The 26,229-nt window shown below is 44.0% G+C and overlaps 1 protein-coding gene across 1 annotated transcript; it reads right to left on the bottom strand.

Annotated features, from left to right (window-relative positions):
- Nucleotides 1–1,745: 1,745 nt before the first annotated feature.
- On the bottom strand, nt 1,746–24,989 carry LOC116997026 (glycerol-3-phosphate acyltransferase 3). The gene is made up of 12 exons (XM_033061218.1): nt 24,785–24,989; nt 15,061–15,133; nt 9,050–9,320; nt 7,902–7,976; nt 7,320–7,409; nt 7,038–7,131; nt 6,512–6,627; nt 5,369–5,424; nt 4,821–4,906; nt 4,269–4,397; nt 3,729–3,808; nt 1,746–2,893 (listed from the first exon to the last, which is right to left on the bottom strand). Exons 1-12 carry the CDS (start codon nt 24,923–24,925, stop codon nt 2,767–2,769), a joined length of 1,338 nt encoding a protein of 445 aa, XP_032917109.1. The 5' UTR covers nt 24,926–24,989; the 3' UTR covers nt 1,746–2,766.
- Between the last annotated feature and the right edge of the window lie 1,240 nt (nt 24,990–26,229).

The following is a 26,229-nucleotide window of genomic DNA, read 5'->3' as shown; positions in this document are numbered from 1 at the left end:
TAGAGAGAGAGAGAGAGAGAGAGAGAGAGAGAGAGTGAATCAAGTCACACCTTCTATGCACTGACCATCTGCTATCAGTCATCATGGCATACATGCTGCCCTATAAAAATACTTCTCCAAACTAAAAATTAAACGTCCTCAAGAATGTGGATCTCATGTCTGTAACAAATCTGGGATACAGTCCAGAACCACCTATTAGTTATCACCATTGCCCACACAGCCTCTCTGAACACATTTTCAGAGCTAAGTGTGGGGATACACCACCAAGACTCAAAGAACACACAGGACATTCTGCTTAGTAAAGATGTACAAGCTGCTGCAGGTTCAAGAAATCTCAGCTGATTGACCTACATATTCTCAATTAGGAAATGACTGCATGATGCCTCTTCTCATGGCCAGTGCCACTCATACAGCTAAATGTACACACTTCTTGACAAAGTCTCTCCAAAATAAGGCAGATTTTGTTAAAAATCAATTCAGTGGGGACTACTTCTAATTAAGTCACAGAATTCCCTTTGGCTTGTCAAACATTTCAGTGTCATTGGATTACCTTGTCATTATCCTCTAACTTAGCAGGGCTTTTTTGCCTTAAAATTCAGTTTTGCCCTGAGCAAAAAGCAAACTGCAACCTTGGGCACTTTTGCCAAAGCTCAGAGTCCTGTTGCTGCAAATACATGCACCTAACAGAGCATCCAAAAAAACACTGCAGTTCAGGTACTGATGATCAACTCCAAAAGCAGGAAGAAAGCAGAGCCTATAAACTGGCTGTGAAGGTTCTCTTAGGAATCATATTTAAACCCTCAACCAGAACAATTCTTGTTCCATCTGCAGAGAAATACATCATAATCTACACCTTATAAGAAACTTTAAAAAATATATATAAACCCAGTATTTATGGGGTAGGTTTTAAAATATGTTACCTAAACTGTATTTTATATGTGTATGCAAACAAAACAGGCAGGCATGTTTTTAAGAGTTGTCTTTACAAAGCTTCCTATTGTGAGTGCAATCCAGGAAAGATCAAGCTCGCAGTTAATATCTATAAATTATGATAAACCCATTCATTAGCCCAAAGCTTGCATGACCAGTTCATCTTAACAATAATAACAACTCAGACCACAGCTGAACTAAGTTCACCTTAAGCAGAAAGCCTTTACTGTGTCTCACTTGTCTTACCACTCTAAACTAACCCCTTTAACATAAACAATTTCCTTCCTGAAGGCCTGCCATGCCAAACCTGAAAACACTTCCCTATATATTTGTCCTCGTGTAAGTCCATAATGGGAATCAGGATTTTTTTTTCTGGGAGACTATGTTCTAACAATTTGAAATGTTGCTTTATAGAACAGTAATTTTTTCAGCATTAAATTTAAATTCTCTTTGCTAAATGGAAAAGACTACTTAGAAATGAACTTAGCTAAAAATTTAGAAGTGTAGTTGTTTTCCAGTTAGTTGCAGATTCATTGAGTCTCCCTGATATGACTTCATGCTGTAATTTCAAGATGAGTCTGCATGATGTGTTACCCCTGCTCTAACAAGGATAAACACCAAGCCATCTATGTGCCTTAGAGTCCAAGAAGAGGGTAAAAAAGCAAAGAAAGTCAAGTTAGAAATCTGTAGAACTCAACTACAACTTGTCCTTTATGTTGGTTACTGAAGTTTCCATTACTCCATTGTTAAGCTCCCAGGAAATATAAATTTTTCAGTTATATAGCTTTAGAGAACAGTAGTAATGCCACACAAGACCCATTAGAAATATAGAATTTATTTCTCATTACATTCAGCAGCAATATATTGCAGATTTGGACATGCCATATCTCGTATCAAAGCTGACTTACAGATCCTATGCTTGTAGTTGTGATAGCTATTGCTAGCCCAGGAAACACACAATGTGTTTCTGGAGTGGCTCTCTTGAGAACTTCAAGCCATTAACAATAATTTTTGCAGATGGGCACTCTTGACAATCCACAAAAATTCATCTGTCATAGCCTACATTATCCAACCCTAACTGCACCTTACCTTTACAGTTCCAGAGCTCAAGAAAGCAATTTCAACAACAGCAACGGACAGGGAGATTGAGGACTTGCCCCTTATCTTCCCTCAGGCAGCAGTTCTCAATAAAGGCAATACCATGTTATAAGGCAACCAAATTCCTCACATAGTCCATAGTCTGTGCTTTTGGCAGGTAGCTCCTTTCCCATCCTGTAGGGTCTCTGCAGCCCTTGCTTTCATTCCATCCTTGCACATCCAGGTGCAAGCTAACACAAAGAATCAATCTTACAGTTCTGACAACATCCTAAAGCATGTTATTTAAGTCATCTACAACAAAAAGGCTGTGAGCAACAGGAAAAAAACAACAAAAATTTGTTATGTTTAAACCTTTAAAGTACCATGAACAAGAGGTATCTTCACAACCAGTGTCCTGACAGCATCTGTTCAGTGTACTTCATCCTTACAAACTCAGAAAAACTGGGGTGGTTTTTTCATCTTCTCACTCTGCAGGCATTCAGCTTGGGAATACCAGGAGCTGCAGTGCATCATCACATGAAGATGGAGAGGGGCAGGATAGCAAAAGAATGAACAGGGAGGAACACAGAGACACTGCCCTTGGCAGGCTCTGCACCAGCCACACAGAGAATATGCATACACACAATGAAGGATTTTGTTGTTTTCTTGCTCTGTTTTCTGTCAGGTTTTTTTTTAATTAAAAAAAAAAACATTCCTGCTAAGGCTGGTTGTGCAAAGTTACTTTTCAAAAATCACCCTTCAGTCTGACTCAGTTTCTGCAGACAAGCTTCCTACTGATCCATTTCTCACTAGCATCTTGCTGTAGTTCTTCTGCTGTTCTTCTTTGAAAGTATCTTTGACTTTTGCTCGTTTCAGACCTCCATCCCTGGAACAGAGCAAGAGGGAACAGTAAACCATCAGGGCTGTTATGGCTATTGTTATTGCTATTAAAACTATGCATTACATTAAAACTCTACAGTTGATTAAGGAAGGTAATCTAAATTATTATTATTAAAGGCTTTTCTTCAGAGCTTCTACAACATCCAATTTTAAGCACATTTATTAAAGCCTCTACGTTAAGCCACAATGCTTATGCAGTTCAAATTTTGAATTCAGCCCATTAAAGCAGCCTATTCATGTTGGTAACAGGCTGTACCTACAATAGAAATCTTTGGCAATCGGGAATGCTACTTCCCCAGACTGTAGAGTCAGCCAATCTTCTGCAACACTACAGTTGTGTTTTGCCTTATATTACTCAGGGCTGGGTTTCATAGTTGAATCTATTTGTCCATTGTCTTCATCTGAATTTTGCTCTCATGTGTGTGTCACATAAAATCTAGACATTATCCTGCTAGTTACTGAGGCAGGACATGAGAAAGTCAGAGCAGAAGGCCTCCAGGCCTGTTTTGGTTTTTGTTGCTCATCAGATTTGCCAAGCAATCTCACTTTTGCTACTTAATCTCAACACGAGAAACAATTGTTAATGGACCTACTTCAAAAGCATTAAGCCTTTAGATGAAACTCACTGCATGCTATATGCTCCAAAGACTTTATACACGTTTTACTTTCACATAGATGCATGTGGAATTACTGCATTGTTTTCCCAGAGTGGAATAAAGTGATGCTGAATGTTATCTGTCTCCAAGCTAAGGAGGGAAGCACCTATCAGTCAAACTAACCACAAATAGCCCATGAATTCTGACAAGGATGGCATAACTCACCAAGGGAGTTCAGTCAGTCCTCCTTGGTGAGCAATGGCTGACCTCACTCTGTTGGCGAACTGAACAGCATCTTCACCTTCCTTCAAGGGTCATAAATTCAACATAAAGCAGAGAAGTCAGCTGAATCAGACTTTCACAACATTTTTTAATCTGCTGTCTCATCAAATTAGGTCACTGCCAAACAACCCATTCCTTATCATGCCAACATCACAATCTGCTGTTCCCATGTGATAACTCATTTTTCCCCTAGAGTGTCAAAATTAGGAGAAAATTTTGCTTCAACATGATAGAACATTATCATTATTGCTATTGTGAACAGCATTGCATTTACTGCAATCCTTTGCATATTTGGTGCACTGCTGATAGTGCAAGCTGCATCAGGAAAAGCAGAGTCCAATCATACATCAGTCAGCACTGACAAAAATCCAGTATAAAACTTATTTGGAGACATGGGGTGGGCAGAGGTTTTGGAGGGAAAAAAGAGTAAAAGTGCACTTGCAGACACAGTCAAGTTCTTCATCCTAACAGATGCTGGATTACCTTTCTAACCATTGGTGGCAAGTACCACACGTTGCAAACGATGGCCCAGCTGGTCATTATTCGCAGCAGATAGCTCACGATGTTGTATTTGCTGCTGTTCCAGAAGGCATCTCCAAACTGAGGATCATACTGCAGAGGATCACAAAAAACAACTGGTTAAGCCTTTCCCCAGACCATCACAGCCTCTCAGACCTGGGATTACATGACAGAGTCAGCAGCAGATGTCACCCATTTGCCTGAACAGCTGAAAGAATTAAGTCTGCTGTGAGCAGGATGTTTCCCTTCAGCATGGGAAAGGACTAGCTGGATGTCTTTTCCTCCCAGCTTCCTGGAGGAAGAAGCTGACCTCATCAGGGCCTACCAGCCAGGCCCTATAGGCCAAAGGATTTCACTTTAATTTCAGCCGCTTATTCTCCAGGAGCCATCCACAGCATGCACCCAATTACCAGAGCTACTCTGCCTTCAGTAGCAGCTGTATTGAGACAGCTTCCTGCCCCTCTGACAAAACCCATCCCAAACTCTGAAATTCAGCAGCCAGCTATTTCCACTTACTTTGATTGCAACAGGATAGATTGTCCCTCCTATTTCAAAGCTCCCCTTCTTGAACATCATCACAGATGTATTGTTTATGCAGGTGCCTGTCCAGAAGAGAAAGTCATTGCTTCACACAGTCATTTCAGTACAACACAAAATCCACATACAGGTCTTACCCATAAAGGGCCTGCATTTGCTGCTCACTCAGTCAAGCAGCTCTCCCATGCTTTAAGCCTTTGTCTTTTGACTGACTTCCTGAATAAAGCCAGAAAGTGTGCAAGATAAAAAGCACAATGCTGAGGTTAAATCTGTAGGACAACAAAGTAATAATCTCAGGGCAAAATAATCTTCCCCTTCTTCTGCCTGCAGCTTCTGCCAGGAGAAGCAACATCCAGGGACAGTATTGTGTTGTCTCCATGTGTATTCATCTTGCATTAAAGATGAAAACCAGGAGCACTCTAACAAAGTTGAAGCCAGAGTGAAGATAGATTTGAACAGCAGAAGCTATGAAAAGAGAACAGGGATGACAACTACACTGAATGGAGATAAGTAGCTCAGCTTCTTACCTTCTGGAAAAATTAAGATCGGGAGCTTGCTTTTATCTGCCACATGTTCCCTGAGTCTGTGGAAGCAGAAGGAAAGCTTAAAAAATAGCTCCTTTCCACTCTTCTTTCCCCAGGCAGGTGCATTAAAAATACCTTTATGTATTACATATGAAACCAAAGCCTTTTACTATACATTAATTTGTACTTGCTTTTCTTTCCCACAGAAACTGAAGCTTTGTGCCTGCCTTTGTCCCTTAAGCCCCTGGGGGCTTTACATTGAGGCAACATCCTGTTTTCTTTCCTCTACATTATTTTACAAATGACTGTCAGAGAAGCCAACAATTAAGCCAGTCCCACTAACTCTGATCAAGTCAACCTTCAAGAAGTTGTCTATATAAGAAAAAAACATATTGATGCTGTGGTCCATCCAGCCTCTGCTATTTAACAGCATATTTCTTAAAGAGAGACTTCTAAATGCCTACAATTCACACTACTTGAATAACACTTGGACAACTTGGCAAAGCTGTCCTGCTGTGCAGAGGCCAATAAGCCAGTGAAGAAGTTAACCTGTCCAAACTACCCTAAAAAGTTCTCTACAGATTAGCAAAAATTTTTATCCTTGTACTACAATATTAACAGGTATGCTTTTGGAGGCATCCAGCAGAAAACCACCTTTGTACACAGTTTATAGAGCAGGACATTTTGCCTCTCACCCAACCAAATAAAGCTTTATATTTCTAGTGGCTCACAACTTCCAGTGAAACAGATTGTTTTTGTCACAGCCAATTTTATCATCAGTATTTCTTCAACAGAAAGTACCAAAATTGAAGTATCTTCACATCCTTTCAAAATACACACTTGATTCATCAGATATTAGTTACTAGGCTGATGGCTTCCCAACTGAGATGCTTTGTGATGGTCTGCAATCCAAACCTTCCCAGACTGAACCATGACACACTGCATCAACATTTCAAGCCTTCCTTGGTGAGTTGGGAACCTGACATTTTGACTGCAGTGCACTGCACCAAAGCCCATACAAGCAAGCACACTCAGGTCATTCTGAGCAATGCAGTGTGCTGCACACCACCCACAAAACTCATTCCCAAATCCAGGTCTTTGACTGCTCAGTGCCTCTCCAGGGAGACAGCCCAGCACACACCTCACCTTTTTGTCACTAGATGGCGGTCCTTGATCTCGGAGCGCTCGAACCAGACATGAGGACAGGCTTTGACTGTGGCTCGCTGGATAATGCCCATCAGCCCACCGTGAACCTGGCCCACCTGCAAGCCCAGCAAGGCACATCAGTGTGAGACTCATGAAAGGTAGAACTTCTCTCCACCCCCCTCCAAGAAAATCCAACAAACCCAAATGCACTGGGAGGCAGCAAGCCAGGATTGAGCAGTGACCACAGAACTGTTAAAATGCATTCACTTGAGAGCATCTACACATTCACAGGGAAGCCTATCTCAGGTACTTCAACAGATGAAGAGCCTGGCATTGACACTCCAAGGGCAACTTCCCCAGCACATAATATAGACCAATTTAAACACAATTTACACTTTTCCCCACTGACCAGCGCTCAAGCAAGCACCTCTGCTGTGAAAGTTAAGTACTGAAATCCACAAGCAATACCCCACAATCTTTCCCTCTCCAGGTCTCTCTGCTGTGGTTATCTTAGATCTCTTCATACCATTGCATAGCATCCATCATTTGTCAAAATGATCGCATCTATCGGTGATGTGTGGTTGGCAACACAAATTCCTCCTTTCTGAGGCCTGTTTTCCCTGCAATTACATATTTTTTTGTTAGACTGCTAGTGCACTAAGCACCACATTGCACACCAAATATCTCCATGAAGCTGTCAGGTGAGTGACCCTCCAGTGTGACATCAACCTGCAGCTCAGGAGAGCAGTCCCCAGTTCCAATGGGATGACACACACATGTAAGCATATCCACACTTTTGCTCACTCACTTGTTATGGTAACGGATAGTACCAGACAGAGCTCTGACGAGGATGCGGGAGCACGTGAGGTGAACCACTTCGCTCAGGTAGTTCTTCACACTGAAAAAAATCAGACATCTGAAGCATCCAGGAAAGCAGCCAGATACACATGCAATATTCTCCAGCCTACTCAACACCACTCAGGGCTGAAATTTGCCTGGTATTCTGGAGCACAGAGGGATGTTCCCAGCTCCAATACTCACTTGCTACAGCAGCTCAGCCAAGATACATCATATCCTTGGTGCCACTTAGCTAGGCAAGGCTGTCCCCACTCTGCTGGGTGTTTTTCATCCCAGCTCTACTTACTACCTGCCCTACAATGCCCCACTGAGTGTCTCATGGCAGCTGGAGGAGCCCTTTATAAATCATCAACCTCAGTGCCAAGACTGGTAAGAATCCAACCTCGGCCCAAGTTCAAAATGCCACTAAGATAAGGTCCACTAATTTGTGGGAGGAATGGACTATCAGTAGTCTGTCATAGGCACAAATCTGTCCACTTCTAATCTTCAGGTGATCATATTGGTGAGTTCATCCCTCACACACAGCACCTACCTGCCGTTTGGTAGCTGTCCCACCGCTGTTGTTCCCACAATCATGGACGTAATTCCAATGGCAGCGAGGGTAAAGCTACAGACAAAAGACATTAAACCTAAGTAAGTAGCTTTGCTCATTTTAATATTTTCCCCCCTTTAAAATGAAAAGGGATTGCAGAAATTCAATTATTCTTCAGATACTTGACATATGCAGTTCTCTAACTCAGCAGTTCCCTGACCTATTGCTTAAAGTCAAGGTCTGGCAAAGGCAGCATGTTGGAACCCAGAAACCCAAGAGTTTTGAACTTTCTGGGCTTACTGACACCAACCCCAAGGGAACACTGCTTTTGGCTTAAGGCCTTGGAGAAGGCTTCCAAATTTGAGTGATAAAGTTAGAATGACCGGTGTGTAGTTAGAATAGAAGTGTGTCATTTCACATGGTGAAAGGTTTTGAATTTGGAGTTTTTAGAATATAGTAATAGATATAGGTTATAAGGTGGACATTCTTGGGCATTGTCTCTTTCTTCCTTCTTCAGGATTTCAGGCAGTAGTTTTTAGTTGGAAAAAAAATCCTGCAGTGTGGGTCATAGGTGTTTAGTTGTTGGGTCAAAAGTATAAACAATATAGGTGCTAGCTTTTAATTAAATTATTTAGCTTTAAAAAACCCTTGTAACTAGCTAAATCCATCTCCATTTTCCTCACTTTTAGCTAGTAGCTAGAAGTGCTGCAGAACTCTCTGTACTTTAAATAAGATTCAATAAACAACCAAGTCCGAACGAGAAATCCATCTCCTTTGTGTTTTAATCCTAGCTCTGAGTAAAAGCAAAAAAAAAAAAGAAAACAAGCACTAATTAAGTGGTGCAACTAAACCCATTAGCAGCAGATCCAGATACTCCCCTGCACATGGGTGTCAGGGAGCTTTAGTGTTTACATTTATTTTTGCCAATACACATGGACTTAGGGAAAGCATCCGTGGAAAAGATGACCACCAGCCCTACTCTACTCTCCACAGGGAGTTTTTAACACAAAGGGAGCCTTTTAAGCAAGTTAATACTTTATATCTGCCAATGCTGCTTTCTAGGTTAAAGAAAGCTGAGATGACATTTACCAAAAAACACAAATTTACCCATTCCCAGGCTGACAAAACCCCTCAGCACCAGAGCTTACCGTAGGGGCAGCAGGAAGCAGTAGCGCACTATCACCCCAATGACCCACACAACAGTCAGCCTCAGGCTGATGTAATGGAAGTTGACATTAGTCCTTGTGAGCAGATTCCAGGAGAGCAGCTCTTCTGAGGAAAATCGCTGAGTGACTTCATCTTCCACAATGGCCTCAAACCCTTTTCTGCAGAAGTAGAAAATGTGGGAGAATTCGAAGTCTGCTCGATGGAGAAGGGAGATCTCTTTCTCCATGGGTGTTTCATCCCTTTCAATGATACCTTGGGAAAGAAAAGGGTAGCCACCTGAGAAAATGATTCTGTGATGTAACAGCCACCCTCCAGACCACCTGTCACTCTGCATTACTCAAGGAGACAAACTTATTGTTAGATGCCCTCCTAGGGCAGGAAGAGAAGCTGTGCAGGTGAACTCAGCATACCCTGCAGGAGGACACCTGCAGCTCCCCTTCCTCACACCAACACCTTGAGCAGCAACTCTATCGAGTTCTGTTACCTACTGAACACAAAGCAAGAAGGCAAACCCTTTCCCACCATCTGGCATGTTCTCAATTCAAACTTTATCCAGGACTCTCTTGTGCTTTCAGAAGAAATCAAGTGAGACCTTGGCCTTTCCATTCCCTTCTGTGCTCTGTTTATTTGCAGGCATTTAATCTCCTTGATGGAGGCTTCCCTATTCCCCATTTCAATCTTTTGTCTGACGTTCTGGTGTCCCACAGTCACAACACTGCCAAAGCCCCAGACCACAACACTGTGCATGGACCAACTCTGAACAAAACACATTTCCCTGCCTTCACAGCACAAATATTTTCTGTAAGTACAGGCAGACCACACTATTTCTTTTTATTTTATTTAAAATCAAAGAAAAACCCTCCAAAACACCACCTCAAAGTTGTGCCTAGAGGAGCTTTGATTTAGTTCAGCACTAACTGCTGTTTCATTTCAACTCTGACTACATAATGCCTGGAAAGAAACCTGTAGGATTCAGAACTGCAGTGCAAACAAGTATTCCCCTTCCTCTGCCCTTTTTATTTTTTAAGTTTATGGACTGATAAGCACAAATTTCTCATCAGAGTTTTCAAAGGCAAGAACAAATTGTGTAAGCTAAACAAAGATCAAGTAACTGCTGGCTGGCAAGCAAGTCTGGCTCCAGAAACTGATGACCAAAGAAATCTAGAGTAACAGTTAACCAGAACAACCATCCCCTGAGACACCCAACTTGGATTACAGAGGTCCAAGTTCAGGTTGCCACTCTGTCAGATACCCTCTGATAAATTGCATAATCTCTGTGCTTCCATGCTGAGATAAATAAAAAGGGAAAGGACATAGTACCCAATTTCATCAAGCTACTAGGAACTTTCCACGTCATAGGATGTGTTTTTGTAGGAAATCTTCCCCTAATGAAGTCTTGCCAGCTGAAAATCTCTCAATACATTTCCTGTGCCAATAATTGTAACATTTGATTTACAAGTGATATGGAAAATCTTCATATGGCACATACATACACATAGGATAACACAGGAAGCTCCAAAATACAAATCCCACAAACCACTGAGGTAAACACTACAGAACAACAACACTGCAACAAAACCTACTGGCATCTTCAGCTTGGAACCTGGTAGCCACAGCTTCCCACTGTACAAGCAGGTCACCCCACTGCATCACCCTATCACAAGCCTACAGATATAAACCATTAATATGGCTCACTCAAAAGCCACATGCTCTTCAGGATCTAAATAATACAAGCGTGCATCGCAACAAACATTTACCAAAATGGACTATGCTTATGTCATACATTAAGCCCAAATCAGAGCTCTAGTTTTTTATTCAATTTTCCTTGCACTCAGAAAATCTCTAAACTGAAATATCCAGGACTGTAGCTGAGTCAGTCTGACCCGTCTGCTCTGTGTTGCTGGAAACAGGTTGTGTGCAAGAAACCAGGGGAATGCTCCAGCACCCATCACACAAGTACCACCCCTCTCTCCAGCTGCCAGAGCTGGGAATGTTTCCTCCTTCTTCAGTCCATTCAGCACCACTCAGGCAGCTGGCCAGTCTAGCTCCAGCTTCTCAGCTGAACCCAGCCCAGGGTTCAAGTTTACCACACTGCCAGCAAGCTGAGGTAGCAGGGCTGTAAAGTCTTGCCTCATCAGCCTGTGCTGTCATTGTCACATGATCCCTCCATGCCAGCACCAGCTGCCCTGCAGCCTTGGGACAGCCACTCCAAGCCAAGATCTCAGCAGCACGTGAAGGTACTACGAACAGAACTATACACACGCTGCTCTGGTGATGCACTCAGCCTTCTTCTAATCACAAGTCACATTTAATGGCCTTTAATCCCTTGGCCATGGGTAGAGCTGAGCTTGCCAAAGGCAGCACTACTCAGGAGTACAGCAAACATTACTCTCAACAACAACAAAAGCTATAGTCACTGGTTTTTCTCAATATTGCAGCACAAACCCCAAGCCTTCAAGCTCACATACTCCAACTAATTATACCAGGCCCAAATTTGACACTTCTTACACTGTAAGTAGATCTATCTGCTTAGTAGTATCTAGCAATTAGTTCCTTAGTAGTATCTACTTATGTAGTAACTAGATACTACTAACTTTGAGTAAGCTTTGAAAAGTACATTAAATAAAAGAAAATCGCTCATTAGCATTTTTCTCTTTTTTTAACCCACCACCTTGAAGCCAACCCAGCCAGCACCCACACAGAGAGCAGAGAGCTCTCTGTGGTTATTCAGCTGCACTGACATAGACACCTATGCTTCAGGCACCTGCTACCACTGGGTTCAGGACACACTGCCCTCTCGCAGAGAAGGATCTTGAGGTGACAGCACCACCTAATTCCCCATGTAAATACATCAGCCAACATTTCTCTTGAAACCATTCCTTATCACACCACCAACACAGGGGCATGGGCTGCCCTTTCTGCCAAGAGATGTAAAGCATGCTGGATTTGATACTGCAGAGAAAGCTGGTATCTCCTCAAACATGCCCACTTGGGTTTTTTGGTTCCTTTTTTGTTTTTTCCCTTTTTAACTCAGGGTCACAATTTCAAAGTGTTTGGAGAGGACCATTTTTGCTCTGCCAGGGAACAGGAAAACTTGCCCTTGCACATACATCTGCAGTGCTCCCTCCTATCCCAACCCACCTCCTAGTACTGGCTGGGTGGTCAGGAAAGACATAAAAGGTGATCCACACATCCTTTCAGCATTTACACACAGGTGCATACACACACACACAAACATTTACCTTTACCCTGATTTAATCAACTCCTCTAATTCATTATCAGCAGGAGTTTCTCCTCCCTCAGTAAATATTGTGTAATGCAATTGGGCCTCTCTGTCTGCTTGTGTTCTGTCACCTCAGGGGACATGAACTTATATAATGCACTGTCAGACCTACACCTGCTCTGGCCCTCAAGTACTTTCTTCCACAGCCAGGAACTCCTAATCACAAGTCAGTTACTCCTATGCTTCAAAAATTCCCAAGAGCAAGATGTGGAGCACAGCTTGGCACCACATGTCTCCCCATACTTTCTCAAGTAAGGAACAGTTAAGACTCCAGCTTCCAGCAGAAAGAGCCACCTCCAGTGGGGAAAGGTTTTAACTTTTTATTTCAGATATTAAAGGACATTAAAAAGGGCTTCAGGCTACCACTGTGATTGTGCATCCCCATCCATAAGACTGCTTGAACACAGCCTGCATGCAATCATCTATATGAATTACCTCAGGCCATTTTTACTATCTCTAGTGGTCCTCCAGATAGTGAGTACACTCAACTTAGTGCAGGTTCTGAACCACAGCACATATTAACACTACACACCCCTCAGCTGCACACAGGAGAAATAGCTACTTGTTGCTTTTTTTTTCTTTAAGATAGCTCAAAGAACAATCTACTAGCAAGGACATCTCTCCCTTGATGTCTCTTTACTAGAGAAGAAATAACTATGTGTAAGAACGACCAGATGTCTAGGAGGGTGACAGCTCCTACTGTGCAGCTAAAGCAGCTCAGTAGGGTCTCCTGCCCCCTCACTGACCCATGACACGATGGGGCACCATCAGCCTTACAGGAAGAAAAAGGATATTTTCCTTTATCACCGACTACCTGGAAAGCAGACAACATGTCCCTGACAATTACCTGAAAGGACTGCTAACTTTGCCTTTCTCCCTTCCCTCCCAAAAATCACCACAGCTTTCAGGACACTGGTGAGTGATACAGGATGTACTTTTTCTCAGTCACTTGAAAGTCAACAATTAAGCAATACAAGGTTTAACCTATTTTCAGTGCAGTACCTCCAGTTTATTATCACAGATGCTGACAGTTGCATCTGCTGCCATGGAAGCCAGTTCCATGCCTAGCCTGCAGACAGTGTGATCCCAGTGTTTGCAGTATTGATAAGGACATCCCTTTGGAGCTGAAACACACATACCCAGCTCAGCAATTCAGTCCCCACTGCTGGATCATGTTCACATGAGCTAATCCACAGGCTCAGGTAACAACTGACTTGTCTGCTAACTGGCAGGCTGGGCTTGCTTCCAGCTGTGCAGCCTAAGGAGGGAGCACACAGAAAATGCTCAACACTGCTGCCAAATGCTGTCAAAACAGAGCAATTGAGTAACAAAACTGAAACATTCAGGAATCAGAAAACCAAGTGCTGGTTGCAATGCCTTTTTCAGCCTTCTCCTGTTTCCTGGGCAGACTTCTCTCATGGCTCCAAAGTCTTAAAGCCAACTCTGACCTACTACAGTCTACCACAACTCACACACAGCATGGGTTAAGATATAGTTAAAGAACTAATTTCAAAACTAGGCTAAAGGAAGAAAGATGAAGCAACTTTTCAGCTGTCTTTCTACAGACAGTGAGTGTAAGAAGTTTGGCAAACACCGATACTAACTGCAGAGGGTAAAAGGTCAATAGCAGCAGGCTGAAATAAAAGACAAGTAGCCCACCACACACTTTCAACTTGCAGTCCTACCACAGAAAAAGCACTGAGCTTTGGAAAGTGCTGTCCAACAAACTCTTAGATCTCTTCAGAGAATGAATGCACTCTAATGCTGTTAGGTTTGAGATAGCTGGTCAGCAACCTTGCAAGCATCAGGGTAAAGACAAATGTCAAGATGAAAATTAGCCTCGTATTTAAACACAAAAATTTCCATCAACTGAGAAGAGTCTCCATCTTAAGCTCTACTTTGTTTTTTAAATTTAATGTTGTTTCATACCCTTTATTTCCTCATCCCCTGATTTTTCAACAACTTGGTATAAGCCAGTAAAAGCAGCATTTTATTCTGCAGGAACTATTTGCTAGCCAGTAGCATCGCAAAATGATTAGATGTTTAAGTGTGCTGGTTTTCACTGGGGCAGAGTTAATTTTATTCACAGTGACTGGTATGGGGCTATGTTTTGGATTTGTGCTGAACACACAGTTAATAATATAGACATGTTTTTGTTAATGTTGAGCAGGATTTACAGAGACAGGGGCTTTCCTGTTTTTCCTACAGCCAAGCTGATGAGGAAGTTGGGGGTGCTTGGGAGAGTGGGAGGAGGCACAGCCCAGACAGGTGACCCAAAGTGACCAAAGGAATCTTCCCAACCATATGGCATCATGTTCAGGGTATAAAGTGGGAGCAAAGAGGAGGGAGTGATGGTGTTCAGTGTTATTCATGAGGGATTCTGCTCTCCTGCCTGCCCATGGGAAAGCAGGGAATTCATTCCTTGTTTTGCTTTGCTTGTATGTGTGACTTTTGCTTTCCCTGTTAAACTGTCTTTACCTCAGCCCATGGGTTTTCAGGCTTTTACCCTTGCAATTCTGTCCCCAGTCCTGCTGGGGCAGTGAGTGAGCAGCTGCCTGAGGATAAACCATGATTTTAATGGAGCATGTAACACCCCTCCTCTTCTCCAGTTCTCTCATGCACACATCCAACTGCTTCATTTGAGAAGGCCTCAGTACCCCAACGTCCCAGTATGAGCCTCAGCAATGTGACTTTGCCCCCAGCTCTCACCATTAGCAGTAGGAGTCCGTGGCATCTGTGGCTGTGGCTTTTTGGCACCTTTTTGTATCCGGATAGTGGCCCACTGTTGAACAGAAAGAAAACATTAATTTCAAAAATGCAGTACTCACTTAAGGAAAAATGTCATCAAAAAACCAACAGTTAGTCAAAGACACATTTTTCAAAGAATATCTTTGTCAGGTAATCATCATTCATCTTCCTCAGATGTATCCACAACCCAAACCCATACACAGTTCTTATGAAGAAACTCAGAGTAATTAATAAAAATTATTAAAACTAAACCAAAACAACACTCAGTGCCTCCCAACTCTGCTTTCAGTCTTTAGAGAGCCAGCTCAGTGCTCCACACCTGTTTCAGTTCCAGTTCAGGTACACAGCCACCAAGAGCCTGAAAGGCTTCTGTCAGCCTTGCTACTGCCACAGCAGCCACTGAGTCCAGGCTGCATGGAAAGCCCCAGGAGCTGAGCTAGACACAGAACACACAGCACATGTCCATAAAGCTGACAGACATCACCACCCAGCCTGTCTTCTTTCAGAGTAGTTTCATCATACTGAAGCAAAAAAGCCCAAAACGTTGTAACTGGGTTAAGTGAAATTAAGCCTGCACACAGCTGATTCCACTAAAAACCAAAAATAGCATTTGCAGTCATGGGAAGTTTCAATTAAATTCAGACTCAACCCAAAAAAGATTGCACCCAAGAATTTTCCAAGCTGAACAAACCTGACATTTCCCTTGACTCTGCAACTGCTCATTTCTTGGCACCTTCAGAGTGGTAGAATGGTTTGGGTTAGGAGGCATCTTAGACATCACCCTAGTTCCAACCCCCTGCCATGGACAGGAACACCTTCTACCACATCAGGTTGCTCAGAGCCCCATCCAGCCAGGTCTTGAACACCTCCAGGGATGGAGAATTCCCAGCTTCTCTGGGCAACATGTTCCAGTTGCCTTGTCCTCTCCAGGCTGAACAACCTCAACTGTCTTAGTTCTCATTTTGAAGCTCTGAGCAGCAGAAAAACAGGTCAATTCACCAGCTTTAGGGTGAGCTCCACAGAGCCCCCTCCCCTGCCCTTGGGAAGGGCTGCCAGCTCACAGGAGGTTTACCTGCTCTTTTCCTGTGGGTGGTCTGAGAGAATGAAACTGAAATAGGGAATAAGGTAATCTCTGCTCTCCAGTGAGTGCCAAAACTTCCTAGCTGCCCTGGCTCCTGCAAAAGCAAGACAGAGTCAAGAGACTTTGTCTCCTTTCCAGCCCTGATGAGGCTGGAGCCAGTTTAACCTGTTCTCACAGGGCAGAAGGGTTTCTTGACCTCCATCTGACTCGGTTCCAGAGAGCTTTTATATAGCCCTCTATCTCAGGCTTCATTTTTACTGGGTTAACAATTATAATCCTTTTTCCACCCCAAAGTCTGCGATGTCAAAGCAGCCCTTTGGCCTGAATCCTTCCTTTCCCCACATGGCAGCTTTGTTAAGGGATGGAAATCTCAGCCAAATAAGGCTAATTTGGTGGTTCCCCATTACCCACATCAATTCCTCCTGCACAAGACTCCTTTCTATTTCTAGAACACTGTTATAATGAGCATTTTCAAGACAGACAGGTGACCTGGTAGAAATGAGCTCTCGATATGAGATCAGGAATATTATCCTGTTCAAATCAGTACAATCAGATACTGATCAGTATCAAAGGCATATATTTTTAAAAGCATACAGATGATGCTTGGCCTGCACAGAAAGGACCCAGCCCCATGTTAAACCATGCATTTTCCACCTTTCCCCTCCAAACGAGCTGTGGGACATGTAGATGTAGCTCCCTTCTGAAAGGTCAGCATCCTGACTCATGCCATTATCACCACCAAATAACTTCCCAGTATGAGCCAATACTGCTTACTTTATCAGGTTTTGCTGAATCACAACCTACACTGCCAATACAGTCACTCATTTTCCCAGTTCTGCTGCTGTTAAGGCAATAGCTCTTCCAGGAATTAATTTTAACTGTAGGAATAATTCAGTTCTTTCTATAGTACTCAAATACTTTCAGTAACTTTCTGGCTACACATCATTCTTAGCAGTACTGTCACCACAAAAGTTCTGGGAAACAGCAAACCAAAGCACTGTTCAAGGAAGAACCTATTGACAGCACTGTCATTTTACATTCTGCCTATGGAATGCATTTGGGGGTGCAGAGGGACCAGCAAATACATTTATGCAATCATTTCTGACCAGACTTGAACCACTGCATTCAATGAATTAAAATCTCTACAAACAGCTAAGTCACTCATCACACAGAAGAACAGGAGCATACTTAGCTAATGGCCTCAGCTGTACATAGCAGCAAAAAAAAAAAAATAATTTCCCCTTTCAAATTCTCTCAAAGGGATAATCAAAACCTGGAAAAACAGTTTTTTTGGTGCTTAGAAAGAGAATGCAATACTCCCTTCAGAAAGCTCTTGCCAGAGAAATCCTGCAGTTATGGGTTCATGCTAGACTGTGTCAAAGCCTGAGCCTCAGCACAAATCATGAGGACACAGGTTATTGAGACAGGCCTTTGTAATGCCCAAAAGCTTGCAACACCCCCCTGTACTGCAGTATCTTTTGACATTCTGCTATGCAAAGGAGGCAGTGCAACCTTCCCAAAGCAAAAAAATTGCAGGGGCATGTAACTCAATTCAGTTTCCACTGCTTCGAGGCATTTATCAGCCCTATTCAGAAAAGCACATTCCTTCTTCCTAAGTGCTCTGACCTCTGCTCCTCAGATCCATCCAACTCCAGAAAGGGGCAGCAGCCCACCTGGGGGATGGGGGAGCAGTGGCAAAGAGAAAGCCAGGAGAGGACAGTTCCCTTTGCCCTCTACCCGTGCCTTCCCAGGAGATGGGAGCGCTGCCACGAGCCTGACACCAGCGTGGCACCCTGTACAAAGGTTGCACAGCATGCCAGGGGACAGCTGACTTGTGCTCCACAAGTCAGTGCCTGAGGCAGCTTGACATCCCATGCCAGGTCTCTCACGGGATTTAAGCACACTTAATAAAATAGGCAATGATGAGATCAGCTCTCCCTCTTGGTCAGGAGTGTTTGGGAATTCCTAAGGACCCACATCTACCACATGACACAGCAAGCAAGTTTTAAGTTCTCTGTCAGCTTTCTCCTTTCCTCAATCCATCATATTTCCAAAAACTATGTGTGTTCCAGCTTCCAAGGAGCAAGAAATGAGAAATTTTTACTAAATATTTACTAACATCTAATTCTCAGGCACCTGAATTAAAGGCACTACCATCAAAGCCAGAACCTCAACTCTGATGAAATGAAAAGTTTGTTTATATCCAGGCTGGGAAACAAAAGAGACACCACCCACAGCAATGTGAGTAATTCCCCTTCCTTCCTGCTGGTCAGGGGTATGTGCCATCCATCACTGCTTCAGCTGGTTCCTATGCTGAAGGGCAATGTTATGCTACAAAAAGCTATCACAGTGTGAGCTGATCCACCCCACAGAGGGAAAAACAGTATGTTTGTGTATTAGAGATCAAAGCATGAAACAATTATAAGCCATAGCCTCTCTTCTGCTCAGGAAATGAGCAAAAAGCAGACTGGCAAATCTTTTGGATCTCTCGGTAACACTGGCACAAATCCAAGTGGCTTCTCCCAGCTGGTGCTGGGCTGGCAGTCCCAAGGACCCTGGTGCAGATCTGTGTTTTTAGTAGGGATTCTTGAAGCAGCTTTGAGGAATAAGTATAAAAGACCAGGGTCCTGAAAAGATTAAAAATAGTTCTATAATGGGGCTATGCACTGGACTGAAAATGTAAAGTTAGAAAATAGCATAATCCCAGAACTACAAGCATCACCACAAATCTGATTTTGAAACTTCAGTATCTTAACTGCTGACAAGAACGCAGCTTGCATGTTTTAGTTACACAAGGCAGAATCTGAACATACCACACTTTACTAGACAAGGAAAACATCAACTTTCCCCTGAAAAGCTCTTCCTCCTTATCCTCCTAGAAAAGGTCTCTAATTTATCAGCACTTTAAATAAAAAAAATCCAAAGTGGTCAAACTTGCTTATCACTAAGCAACTGCCACACACAGAGGATCTATGCAGTACTTGAGAAACACAGTTGTCTATTTGGCAACTGTCTTACCTGGAATTAGGAAGAGCTTTTGGTATCTTTTGTAAATGTGTGATTTTTGCCTCTGACAGCTGTCTATCTCCAAAGCCAAACCTGACATGTCATTTCATGAAAGCACCTCCAGACATTCTTTGCTGGGATTAAAAGACAAATCACTAGGAACACCTCAGAGTGTTGCCCTGTTCCTTCCCCTAAAAAATAGGTCTTAACCTTTCACCTCATTTACCACCTTTACATCACCTCTGACTTAATGTTTGACAATTTTTCAGAAGGGAGAGATGACTGAGATCCACAATCATGTGGACACAGACCACTGATGTTCCTCTTTTAAAGGCACTGCCAGATCAAAGCCAAAAGTTTATGTGCTAGTTTAGGTGACCATTCCTCCTTGGAATCTCTCCAAACCTCAACAACAGAAAGATTGCAGAGCACATCCCACACAATGCCACTTGTTTAACACAGCAAAATCTGCATGCCAGTCATTGGGTTGTTTTGTGTGAGGCAACACCACCACCACAAGGAGCAATCATTTCCAAGTCAGGGCAAAAGGTCTTCTCTCATCTCCCATGCACTTCTCATTCTGATGGGAAACCCTTGGCACTGCCTCCAAGGAGCTTCCCAAATTCTTCTGCACACAGGAGTTGCATAGCAGGTCATTCCTGGTGGACAGGTATCCAATGAGCAATAAAGAGTCCAGCTTTACAGGATAACACCAATGGGATCAGCAAAAGGAATGCCAAGCAGCTTCCTTTACAGCAGATTCACAAACTTTTATTTCAAGGCAAGCTCTGAAGACAGCCGCTATTATTTTTTTAATAGCATTTGCCTACGAACAGTGTTCACCTGCTGTAAAATTGAGAGCAGTTTCAGACAAGAGCTGCTGACCTGGAATATGGGACATTAATTGCCAGTGCAACCACAGGAGAGGGCAGCTCTGCCGAATTTATTGATGTGCAAAGACTCTTGATTTCTAAATCTGTGGTAAACATACATAAAGGCCTTCAAATGACTGGGGTCTACATTAATACAGGCTGGGGATTTACTTCACAATTCTGCAGAAAATTTGCTAAAATACTATTCCAAAAGTCAGCATGAGTCCTGTAAACAAGGGTGCATCACTCACATCAGGCATGTCTCCAAGACATGCTTCTCATTACCATCTGAGCTGGCAGCTCGAAGAGCTCTTGGGTTCTCCTCTGCCCAGCAGTCCTTGAAGGATACCAATTACACAGACAGAGGCCTTCATTGACTCTGTGCAATGACATTAGTCAGCAGAGCTTGCTGCCCAGGCCAGCGAGTTACACAAGCAGCAGTCAAAGCCCACAATGATTCATCTATTTATCAGCTTTGTCCTCTCCTTCTCCCTTCCCCACCCTCACACCCGGTATCACACACGATCCTGATGGTGACTCATGGGAAGAAGCTGCAGCCTGGCATACCTAGGACAAGAGTAACAGTCCGTCCCTCCTGCCCTGCACAGCCACGATCTCCAGTTTGACTGAGGCAATGAGAGGTCCTTTTTTCTTCACATCTAGGTCCATTCTTACTGCCAAGGTTAACTGCAACACAAGGAACTTGGGCTTAACCTGCAGCTACAGAATAATATTACACTCTTGACTAGCAAAAATACATTCCCTACAGGCAGCATAATAAGGTATCAGAAATTGCTTCTGTTACAAGAGGCTGCTGTTAAACCCTGATGGATCAGTTACAGAACATGAAAAACACCTACAAGTGGAGCATCTGCTGTGCATTACAGCCAGCAAAACCAGCCACACAAGAAGCACTGTCTCTGCTCACTGCAAGCCCCACAAAAAGCCTCGAGAGACTGGGAGGGGGAGTGTACTAAAAGTGCTCACAGTCATCAACAAACCAGAAATAGACAATAATGTTGGTTACTTAATAGCCAGGTTAGTTGTTTCCTGACAACTGTGACCTAAAGACCTCACTTCCCTCAGGCTTTCTTGTTTCTTAATATTTCACAAGTATTATGCACTGCAGAATTTAAAAAACACAAGAAACTTTTCCTATTAGAAAGGGCAAGCAGGGCAGTCTGCACAAAGTGTTGTTGATAACTCAACTGTCTCAGGCAGCAAGGCACACCCAAAAAATACTCCAGGAGACTGGAAAAAAAAAAATCCAGAGTATTTAACAAGGTGAGCTACAATCCATCAAGAAGAGACCATCAATTTGAGGGTGCATTGCAACTGCCAAATATACAGACACAACCCAGAACGGTCCTCCAGATTTTCTACGATCTGATGGAAATAAGAGAAATTGACCCTCTGTGACAGTGGCTGCTCTGGGAGCCTCAATGAAAGCAAAGGACCTGCTGAAAGGCTGGATTCTCCAGTGTTTGGCAAGACAGCTCCAATGGCATGTTTGCAGGGGCCTCAACACCCTCAAATCATATTAAGAGTTCACAAGAGGCACTGGATTAAGACAGAGCAAAAATGAGACCAAGAGGTAAAGATACACTAAATTTAAAATTGGAAGCTATCTAACAAACAGAGCAGTGCAGTGTGCTGTGATGACTTCAAGAGACAGTCCCCAGCATTTCAGCAGTAGGGAATATTGTGACTTCACAAGCATCAGGACAGCAGGTGACCAGTCCAGACTAGCTCCTCGTAGGGGCAAACAGCTGCTGGAGATGTTTCTGCAGCAGTACTCCCACATTTTTAAAAAACATGCTAACATGGTGCTAGAAATCCTTCTACATTAACACTAGAAGAAAAGCCACAAGAAAAAATGAGCAATTTCCTAAAAGTTTGCTGAGTTTGGTAAGGTAATTCAGAAGCAAGTTAATGCACTTTCAGCAGGCTTTCAAATAACAAGCGGTCTGCCTGCTGCACTTCTTTAGCATAACCTTCTACACATTTTCCCTTATCACACTAAAAAAAATACAGTCACATAGGAAAAATATATCCATATAAAGCTGGTAATCCCTAGTGCAGTACTTAAGGGTCAAATGCAACCCAACAGCAGCACATCCTCATCTGTACACGCTGCGCTTTTCTTAGCGGCGTGTCTTGCTGAGGCAGCTGAGAGAGAAAAATCTATTGTGCACCAACTGATGTCCCTTGTCAGAAATGTCAGATGGTCAAAGTACAAAAACACTTTGTTCCTAAAAGGAGCATTCCCCTCCCTTTTCTTGGATCATGCAGCACCAGGAACAAGCAGAAAAAGATTTATTTTTTATTTAACTGGCAGGGAAAAATTCAAGCACCAGCCCCCTGTCATCTTCAGCTTGCTCCATCCCACAGCCTGCTCGACTGAACACCACAGACTCACTCTTGCTTTATGTCTTGTTTTATCTGACATGACCTGAAGAGGTATCACAGCAAACCGTCCCTGAACTAAGGACAGACTTGGGCCCTCAAAACAGATTGACTGTCACAAAGCAGGAGTTGTAAGCTGACAACACAGGCCACGCAGGAAACAAACCCCAGTCACTGTGTCCTTCCAAGCCAAGACACGGGATACAAACAGGCAAAGCCAAGGAGCCACTGGGTATCAGCTGGGATGCACAAACAGCCACCACTCTGCAGACAGTTCCTGTAATCCGGCCCATTAAAGAAGCAACAAAAGCAGCAGCATCCTGACTGAACACTCTGCAGGTACAAGAGCCCGCCCTCCTCCTGGGAAAGAGGGGAAAAGGCCTAGGGAGATCCAGGGCTGGGAGCGGAAGAGGAAGCTTAAGAAAGCTATTAAGTTAACACAGCTGAAAAAGGCCTCAGCCATCAGAGATCGAAGCATCCTGTGACTTCACAGAGCCAAAAAACTCTTCTCAGGAGATGTGCACACTCAATTCAACATCCCAGGAAGTCTCAGACACCCAGCTAGCAGCACATTTCATTGTTAACATGACAGTTATTAATAACTTTCCAAATTATTTAGTAACCTACTTCTTAGAAGTCTGATATGCAAGGATACAGTACTTTTCCCAATATTACTGATTAATATCCACAATTTAGATATTGCACATCTTCAGGTGCTGCTTTGACCTGGCTGCAGACAATCAGTCTCTGTGGGGCTTCTAACCAAGACACACCTGTGAGCCACGAAGAGGAGGCATCCCAAAACAAGCCACTTCCTTTCAGGGATTATCCCCATGCAAGTGTTCTGAGGACAAAGAATTTGCAAGCAAAGCAAGGCCAAGCTGAGATAAGCAGAATACCTGGGTGGATTGAGCTTCTTCATTCTCACACAAAATCCAACTTATCTGACTCATCTCAGAATACTTGCCAATTTTCCACTGCCTTTTCTTTTATATAAGCATTAATTTATATCTATTTCCAATGCCGTTATGTACGAATACAATTTTTAATATACTGAGCAGCATGCAATTCCAGAAAGCACTTCGTGTAAAAGTAATGTTGACCTGCAAGATAAGTCATTATTTCCTCCCTTAGGCAACAGGAGAGCTCTCACAATTAACCATCGTCAATATGCCATGATACTTCTCCGTAATTTTGCCCAAACCATTTTGAGTCACCTCTTGTTGCAACATTTGATGACACTAAAAAATAATGATTAATGATCTAGGAATAAAGAATGCAAATTGTGGTTATTCGCAGGTCATCACAAGCCATCCAAACAAGACTATCTCACTAGGCCATCTGGATTGCTCCCTCAGGCCAGGGTGATCTTTACTTCCTACCTGCTACCCAAATCCTACATCTCTGCTCAACAGTTATCCTGATACTATTCACAGTCCCAGAAAGTGCTTAAGCAGATTCATTCTTACCCAAAAGCTTACAACATTTTGACTTAAGATGCATTTAACAAATGCTGATTTAATAGGTAGGGTTCTATTTTAGCCAGGCACTGAAGTACAGGAACAAAGCTTGACCGAAAACCTCGAAGAACAAGATGAAATTAGACAAAATCTACTTTCCATATCACATACTGATATCTATCGCATGGCCACTGACTGTGCTGTGAGTCATCGCACTTTTCCTCCTTACAGCTGTTCCCTTGGCTTGGATGCCCCTCCTCCTTGGAAAAAGCGTAGTAAATATTTAAATCTAATCGTGTCCAGCAACAATTTAAAAACACTCTTCGTCACCACTACGGTGAGCTTCAGAGGGAGGGTTTTCACACATTAAATACGCCCCATGCAGAAAGCAGTTCCTCTGCGAGAAACCTGAGAATTTAGGGACAGATGGCAACTGAGGTGCTGGACATGCTCCGCTCGGATGGGAGTCGGCGTATTGAGCATCAGCACAGCTGGCAGCTTTATTTAGAGCTTTATCTACCCCCTGCGAGAGCACGGCCCGGCATCACTTCCCGCGGGTGGAGCACCGCTGCCAGCGAGCAGCGCCAGCCTCGCCCAGGCCATGGTACAGCCCGAGGTGACGAGCTTTATTCCGCTCTCCTGCCCCTCAGGGAGAGCACTCCACAGCTACAGAAATCAACGCCGATCTCCAGTTTTCCCAGCCGGGCAGAGCTGACGCCCGGCAGGACGTGACCCGCCCTCAGGAGGAGGCAGAGAGGACCGGAGCCGACAGGGAGATCCAGGATATCCACCCGCACCCCCCGGTGCCGTGCCCGGCTCCCCCGGGGAACACCCCCGCTCCCCTCAGAGCTCCCGCCTACCTCCAGCGTCTTCACCAGCACCCACATATAGGCCTCGGAGATGCCCAGCGAGATGCCCAGCGCCGAGGGCAGCATGACCAGCCCGATCACCAGCGCCAGCCAGGCAGCGCCCAGCTGCCCCACGGCCCACACGACCTCCATGGCGGGCACGGCCGGGCCGGGCAGGGCAGGGCCGGCAGCAGCGGGGAGCCAGCGGGGAGCGGGCGGCGCCGCCTCACGCCGGCCCTAAAGGCCCGCGGCCGCCCCGGCCCGCCCCCGGCCCGCCCCGCTGCGCTCCGCCCCGGGGGCTCGGGCGGGCCCGGCCGCCTCGGGAAGCCGATGTGCCTCGTGAACAGCGGCTGGAGCCGGGTCTGGCGGATGGCACGGAGAGCTCCTGGTGGAGGAAGAAACGGCTCCAACGGGGGCGGCACTGCGGGCGCCGCGGGGCCGCAGCGTGGGCTGGAGCGCCGTAGGAAGCCCGAAACGAGCAGCTGGGCGAGCAAAATGAAAACTGGGCAAAGCTCCTGCGTCCGTGAATATCAAAGAGGATAAGGATAGCTAAAGAAAGGAGAAGGGGCAAGTCTGCCTGTGTTCTCTTTTGATTTGAGGAGGGAAGAGGCATTCACTGCCCCAGGGCATGGCATCGTCTTCGGAGAAAAAGGCAGCCAGCAAAATTTCTGCGTGCATCTTTCGTAGCTGTTCCATAGAAATGGGATGTTTGGTGTGCCTCTCCATGTTTGAGAGATCAGAAATAGATCTGAGAGCCAAGTGCTTAGAACCCACCCAAAAAAAAAACAAAAAAAAAACAAAAACAAAAACAAAACTGAATTGGAGTCCAAGGCCTAAAGAACTATTTTCAGGAGAGCCGTGTGGACAAGGGCTCTGGTGTCTCTCCTCCTACTCTGCCTCATCTGGTTAAATCATTTCTCTGAGGCAGAAGCAGGATGAATCCTGATGAAGCCTCTAGACACAACAACCACAATTGTCCTGCTAGATCTGACATTGCCAAGCAGCACTTCAGCATCTCCATTTTTCTGAGTGTTTAGTTATGATCATGCCCAAAAGGCTCAGTTAGGATCAAGGCCATAACCTGACAGTGCCATACACATTGTAATAAAGAGTTTTTACTATCTGCACTGCAAGTGGTTTTTAAATATTACAAAGATGTGTGAATCCAAGTCAATTAAAAGTGCCCAAAGCCCAGAACAGAAACAAATTAAAATAACATTACTTCCCAAACTGGCTTTGTAACACACCCATGGATAAGATATTTTAATTCTGTATTTTATCTGTGGCTACCCAAGCAGAAAGTGATACAAGTTTTTTAGCACTTGTTTGTGAATTTTCATCTAGGGTACAAGTGGCAGAGGCCAAATGCCTGGTTGGTTTGTCTGCATCTGGCATTAAAGAACAAAAGTCTTCATCCAAAGGACAGAGGTAGCCCAAGCAGCAACAGTGGATGCTGT

The sequence above is a fragment of the Catharus ustulatus genome, chromosome 5, assembly GCF_009819885.2.
Source record: "Catharus ustulatus isolate bCatUst1 chromosome 5, bCatUst1.pri.v2, whole genome shotgun sequence".
NCBI classification, from domain to species: domain Eukaryota; kingdom Metazoa; phylum Chordata; class Aves; order Passeriformes; family Turdidae; genus Catharus; species Catharus ustulatus.
The sequence above is the reverse complement of the archived record's forward strand: the minus strand, read 5'-3'. Positions and strand labels throughout refer to the sequence as shown.